The sequence below is a fragment of the Nicotiana attenuata genome, chromosome 2 (genome assembly GCF_001879085.1).
Source record: "Nicotiana attenuata strain UT chromosome 2, NIATTr2, whole genome shotgun sequence".
Lineage (NCBI taxonomy): Eukaryota > Viridiplantae > Streptophyta > Magnoliopsida > Solanales > Solanaceae > Nicotiana > Nicotiana attenuata.
This window is the reverse complement of record NC_031990.1, coordinates 86,820,240-86,827,120: the sequence shown is the minus strand read 5'-3', so window position 1 is coordinate 86,827,120 and position 6,881 is coordinate 86,820,240. Positions and strand designations below refer to the sequence as shown.

Genomic DNA, 6,881 nt, shown 5'->3' with positions numbered 1-6,881 from the left:
GGACAAAGGTGTTCTGCAACTACTTATATCAAACATCAACAAGATTTTGGAACTAAGACATAAGGATGACCCAATTTGGTAATGAAAGTACTCATCTCGTATGATTTGACAAGCTCAAGAATCTCACACATATACGCACGCCGTATGTTATTTCCAAAAATTATACAAATTTTATACACTTCTTCGGCTACCGAACGTAAATAGTTTCTGGCGCGGGCCAAAAGTGAAAAAAGCCCCAGAAATGGCATATTATGAGTTTTCCATGATTTTTTAACCATTTGGTCCTAAATCCAATTCCAATTAGGCAGGCAGTCCTAACTATGAACCACCAAACCTGACTGCGATCCATCATTAATTATAAACGAGACAAACTGCAACCTACTGCAATTCACATTCAAACAGCAAGTCTTTGCGTGCTGAAAGAGAGGATGAAAGCGTCAAACCAGCAAGTCTTTGCGAGCTCATTTTGTAGTTACAAAAGAATAAGGTGAGGAGTGGAAAAGAAAGCAATCTTAAAGATAAAAAGAACTAAAGAAAAAAAAAAACTCAGGAATATGTCCTTTATTTAAATACATATTCATTATCATCACACAAATAACTGGAAATCAAAAAGTACCAGACTCTTGTACCCATGAACACCTCAAATTGCTATATAACCAACAAGCTGCCACTTTGGTTCACCTGTACATAGTGTGGAAAGTGAAAAAATAAAAAAACTATAAGAAAATGATATAATCTCCTTGCTCAGGATATTCACACGGATGAGCCTAAATGGAATATTGTTTGTGTTTCAACATCTTCTGTAGGTATATCTTTACCACCAAGAAACCTGTTCCAAGTAAACCCCTTCACATTTAAGTATCTAATAAAAGTTGCTGGATCTTTTGCACTTTGTTGCCTAATGACCTGCATCTTTCTTTTTGAATCTTGGTTCATTTCCTGAAAGTTGAGCCAGTCACCAATGTATGACCTCACTTGGCGAAGAATAACCCATTAGCCGGTGAAGGGGAGAGCCTCCAGATGGTTGAACTTCCTCAATTTCTGAAGTTCCTTTTCCCCGCTTAGACATCTTAGCCGAACGCCCTGGTGATTCCCTGTGAGGTTCCCTCAAAACAGATTTCATTTTTCTACCTGAACTGCTAGAGGATATCTCTCTGTTGAAAGATTTCCTTACAAGAGGTTGAATTGGAGGTAATGAAGACTCCCCTTCAGTAGAGCAACTTCTGCAGAAAGACGGTCCCAAATCATCAGAACACGATATCGGATCAGTATGCGGACAAGAATTAAAATGATATGCGGATGCCAGATTCTGTCGATCAACAGCATCAGTGTTGACATCAACCTCACTTGGTGGAGGAGCTAAAGCCTCTGCATAGAATGGGACTACATGTGTTTGGTTTTGGAGAGAAAACTTCAAAACCTTTCTACAAGAATTGCATCTAAGCTGATGGCATCTCCTTTTGGAAAAAAGAAAGTCCGCAGGCAGCTGTAGGAGTTCGCTGCAATAGTAACAAGCAATTATTGGCGCTCCACCAGCTACTGGTCGGAGATGACGCATCTTTGAGTATTTTTCTCGCAGGTATAGTTTCTTCATCTCATGATCTTTGTACCTCCTATCATCAGATTTTGTCTCATGGTCCCATCGGGAATACTCAGAGCTTGAGTAATGCTGAGGACTTGAAGAAGTAGACTGGAGGTGATTGCAACAGTTACAGCTGGAATAGGCAACCCGACAACCTTTGTTATAGCAAACTGAAGGATGCAACTGTTCTGAGCTATGCCGGACCTGAGGGGAGCAGTGTAAACACAGGTAATCAGCTTGGTGCCTGTAATGTGCAGCCTCTGCAGAAAAAGGTATTCTGGAGCTTTTACGTTGTTGCAGCCAGCCTTTTCCATGACTGCATCTTACAGGATATCTCGAATAGTTCAAATCAGCACTTACTTCACCATCTGCCGAAAACTGATCATAGTATAAGGGGGTATACTTTTCAGCGCTCATTACCTCTGCAGAAAACCGTCTGTTGGCCATACTTTGAGTAATGCGTGTCTGGCGCAATTGATCTTCAAGTTCATAAACCATTCTCAACAATTCTATTTTGTCTGGTTCTGAATTTGAGGGAATTCTGGATGGATGAAGACTAGAATTGTGGGCCATATTATTCTGATAATTTGAAGGGTTTCCAAGGTTATGTCCTGTGTGAGAACCGGTTGGAATAAACGAAAATGCTATGGTTTGTTCATCCTTGTCCAATCTCATCCTACTTCCGGAGGCCTGACCATGTTTCCTAGATGGAGGCCATTTGTCAGGACTCCAGTTGCTCCCTTCTGTAGCGTGATGTCTCCTTCCTGGTAATGCTGTGGACAAGTTCATCGCATTCTGTACTATCTTTGACTCGCTGCTCATTGTGTTGTTTTCTCGGCATCTATCATCCAAATGAAACTCGCTAGAGCTAAACTTTCTTTTAGGTTGCTGATGGAACTGATTAGGTAAATGATCATCCCCATCACATGAAGATGCACTGCCATCGTAAGCATAGTAACTTCTGTGTGTTGGAGATTTGATCATATTTCTGAGATTAACAGGAGGCTCAGAATTTTCTAACGTATCCATAGAGCTTATGCGGTCAAAACCTGAGGGAATCTCTTTTTGAAATTGCTCTAACTGCTCATGATCAGTAGACATCAAAGTGTCTGTTATGATGCTTTCATTCAAAAGACTTTGGTACATGTCAGAGCATACAGATAACTGCTTCTCAATGCCATCACGGGCTAACTCATCTCTGTGGTTGATACATTCAAAATAAGTAGAACCCATGGAGTTAAGCCTCCTTTGGTTAACTCCACTTTCATTTTTATCATTTACAGTGCAGTGATCCACAAGGAAGTTGTCTTCATCCAATTCCAGTTGTTCCATCGCTTCAAGGGCTAAACCTTCGGCATCTTGTTTGGTTTCAGGGGCTGGACATCCAGTGTCTTTATCCAGCTCCAGTTGCTCTCTCTCTTCAATGGCTGAACACTCTGCATCTTCTTTGGCTTCAACGATCGGACTTCCCAATTCATCACAAGTAAGTTGACCTGAGCTAGAAAGTCTATTGGAGAAGTTTTCTCCTCCTGAGAACTCTTTTTGGTGTTCATATCGTTCTGTCTTTTCGTCCAAAGCACAACTGTGTTCATCTCTTTTATGTTCTTCAGATTTGGATAAAGAATCTTCATTCTCAAGACAGCTAAGCCCAGAAGAGTGTGGAAGCTCATTGGGGGAATTAATCTGTCGAGGTAGATCCTTGTTACAGTCTTCAGCACCCCCTTGATCGGACTCGTTCAGTGAAGCATCTCCATTCGAAGGAGGAGAAGCTTCTTCACTTGCGCTGCTTATTTCTTTCTGATCAAGTCCGTTCTTTATTGGAGCTCTTTTCCTGTTCTTAGCTGCATCCAAGATAAAATTTGTGAGAAAGTCATTTCAACTTAAACCATAATCACTCATCTTTTTTGAGAATTAATCACTCATGTAAAACTTAGTTATTTAATTCTATTGACGTACTGGATCACCCATAAATCTCTACGCTCAAATGCAAAGGATCTCCATCACCAAGGAATTGTTTTCATTCCTATATTTTTAGCACAAAATTGGAAAGTAAATCTGTAAGAATAAGAGCTTAATCCACTTCCTTTAACAAGCCTAACGCAAACCTAACACACCCTCCCTAAAATAATAAATAAATGAAAAAGAAAAGAAGAGATGCGCGAATATGCGCACTAGATCTTTTCCTGACGCCATATATATCACATAGAATGATAACCTTGGACAGTGTAAAAGTTGTTGCCATGTAGGCTCAAGCCGTGGAAGCAATTTTGGTAAAAAAATGCAAGCTAAGGTTGACCAAATAGACCCAATATGGTCTAACTCTTTCCTGGACCCAGCACATAACAGGAGCTTACCGAACTGCGATTAACAAATAAAATTGTAAACATACATGGAAAGAAAAATTACCTTGGAGAATTGTGCCACATCCCCCACACTTGTAGACAGGAACCTCTGCTAACTCCGGAAGAACTAATTGGCATTTGGGACATCTAACCAACCGAACTTTAGTGTTCATTTGACTACTCATACCACTCCTGTTTAGCAGCAACCAAAACTGCAAGACGTGGTAGAGAATCAGAGATCTGACACATAATGTAAACACTCATAGCTGAAACTACTTGAATTGTTACTGTGATACAATATCAGACAAATGATATGACTTGGATCATTCTTATTTTTGCTACTCTTTTTTCTTAGCAAATATAAGTTATAGATATTATGATTATGTTAGTGTTCAAAATAAACTCAGAAGACTAGCAGTAATTCAATTTTTCAAATTGTTGATTCATATTTCAAATTTCCTTTTCTGGGATTGGAAGATACATCTAAAAAGTGATAGAGGAACTCAGTAATTTCTATAAAAACAAGAATACCAGACTAATACACAGTCCATAACTTGGACCGATTAGCTAATATTTCATTAAAGTGGAGGGATGGATCTTGCAAGTATCCAGAGAATTAAATGGTAGCATATAGCAGCAAAAAGCTCGAGGGAACATTTTGAATTCAATAAATAGGTAAAAACAGAATAGAGGCTAGCCATTATGCATCCAGAAAAAACTCTCATTCTCATGAAACAGAAAAAAGTCAGACACCTCGTTTAACCCAAATATATCAAGGAGAAGAAGGTTCTCTTATTTTCTCTTTTTCCTTATAGGCAATACGCATAGTTTCAGGTTTAATGTTCCATCTATGCCTAATGCTGTAGTTGTAAACACAAATAAGCCTGTCTTCAAGATGTTACCGTAGGCACAAATAGTAGCAAGTAAGAGATTCTTGAGAGTGCAGAGGAACTACATAGTAGTAATTACCAACACGGTCACTCTTTAGCTAAAAGGGACAGCAGAGACAAGGACTACACAAAAAATGAAAAATATGTAAATTCATCGAGTACATCCTGCAAGTTTGAACATAACTTCCTGTTATTTTATCTGATAAATATGAACCAATAACATGTCAATTCTTACAATCAATCGCACCCATAAACTGAAGTCATTTTCTAAGATTTTAACCAGAAAGATGATGGATTTAAGAAAAGCCTATGTAAACATCAATTTGTCAAATAAATTGTCCTAAAAATATCAGCTGCTCAATTTTTTCGAAGTGGATAAAGAGATGTCTCTTGTTAATAACGTGCTAAAACAATAATATACAACACCATAGATCATTTTGGTTAAGTGAAGGTCCTGATTAGTCAAGGATACCGGGTAATTAATAAAATTGAAAAGGAGACTAAAAAAGAAAAGCAAGGCTTAATATATAGTACTACCACAGTTTAGATGGTTTATGGCTCACATTTATACCAGCAGATGCTACTCTATTAGTAGTACCTTTTCTTCGCACTCAAGAAGAAAGAATATATAAAACCAACTTTCAACAAGACCAAAGAATGATATATGCTGAGTATTATAAACTCTTAATTAAACCCACAAAAAAAAAATATCAATTGCAGCTAATTGTGGAGCTCGTCGAAGGAAAATTCAAGCTTAGTAATCTACAAGGATCAAAATTGCTAGTAGAGCTAAACACGCGCGCACACACACATATAACCACAAAATTCAATGGAAGTCCACTCTATTAAAGACCAGTAACCAGATCATAAAAACTGAAACTCACCAAGCCACATAATAATGGCTTCATTAACAAGACACACCTTTTTTCCACAGTTAAAACAGCTTAACAGCAGCAAAACAAATACATATACCCATTTCATATACTTTGCTCATAAAGTAATTATATTAAAAAACCAAAGATGGGAATTAGAGAAATGAGTCAAAGGAATGAGATATACAAACCTAGCAAGAAATTGGGTTAAGAAATTTATGTAGATACCCTTGTTCATTTTCTTCGTTTTTCTTCTTCTTTTTCTTTTGTGGGAGGAGAGAAAAGTCTACCCTGCCGTGTAAGAGAAGCTTGTCAACGCATAAGTCCAATTCTCGTGTCGTTTATATGACTTGGAACAGTGATGCTTTTTTTTAATTTTTCTGTTGTTGTCCAATACTTATAGCGTGTTTGGTCAAACTCTTTTTTGGGTCAAAAGTATTTTTGTTGGTCAAAAGTAATTTTGGCAAAAAATTGAGGTATTTGATCAAACTTTTAGAAGGAAAAAATGTGTTCTTGACGAAAAGCAGAAGCAATTTTTTTAGAAGCAGAAAAATATAGCTTCTCTCCGGAAGCACTTTTGAGAAAAATACATTTAGAATCAGTTTTCAAAAGCTTGGCCAAACACTAATTATTGCTCAAACGTGCTTTTTAAATTAATTAACCAAACACAAATTAATTCTCGTCAAAAGTATTTTTTTAAAAAGCACTATTAAAAAAATACTTCTCAAAATAAGGAAGACTTTAAAAGTTTGACCAAACATACTATTAAATCTCTGTTCTTTCTCTGTGCATGCAAAACCATATAGTAGTAATTCTTTGTTGTGAACAGAAGAAACAAGACAACAGATAAAGGAAAGAGAAGTTGGAGTCGGCGCGTAATTTCATGAAATATTTAAAGCCGAATAGTAAGACAGGTGAAGTGTCATGTTATACACATAATAATACCTCGACGTCCCTCTTATTAGTTATTTTTATTATTATTTACTTTCACCGTTCACTTTTACTTATTTACTATATTAAAAATATATTTTTATTTTTATTTATTTACTATATTAAATTAAGAGAAACACAATCTTTTTCTCATATTTTACCACTATCATTAACTACTCATTTCCCAAATCATTTCATAAGATTTTTGAAAATGCTATCATTATTATTTTCCCTTTCTCATATTATCTGTCATGATTCTTGTGTA

At 36.9% G+C, this 6,881-nt stretch overlaps 1 protein-coding gene across 4 annotated transcripts; it reads right to left on the bottom strand.

The window, feature by feature from the left end:
• Positions 535-6,041, bottom strand: LOC109214298. Of its 4 annotated transcripts, none has more exons than XM_019378219.1 (3): positions 5,878-6,041; positions 3,989-4,136; positions 535-3,423 (listed from the first exon to the last, which is right to left on the bottom strand). In XM_019378219.1, the coding sequence occupies exons 2-3, from the start codon at positions 4,107-4,109 to the stop codon at positions 956-958; spliced, it is 2,589 nt and encodes an 862-aa protein (XP_019233764.1). In that variant the 5' UTR covers positions 4,110-4,136; positions 5,878-6,041; the 3' UTR covers positions 535-955. The 4 variants fall into 4 exon arrangements, with proteins under 4 accessions (XP_019233764.1, XP_019233771.1, XP_019233752.1 ...); XM_019378226.1 differs by having other exon boundaries at positions 5,915-6,041; XM_019378207.1 differs by lacking the exon at positions 5,878-6,041 and adding an exon at positions 5,736-5,865.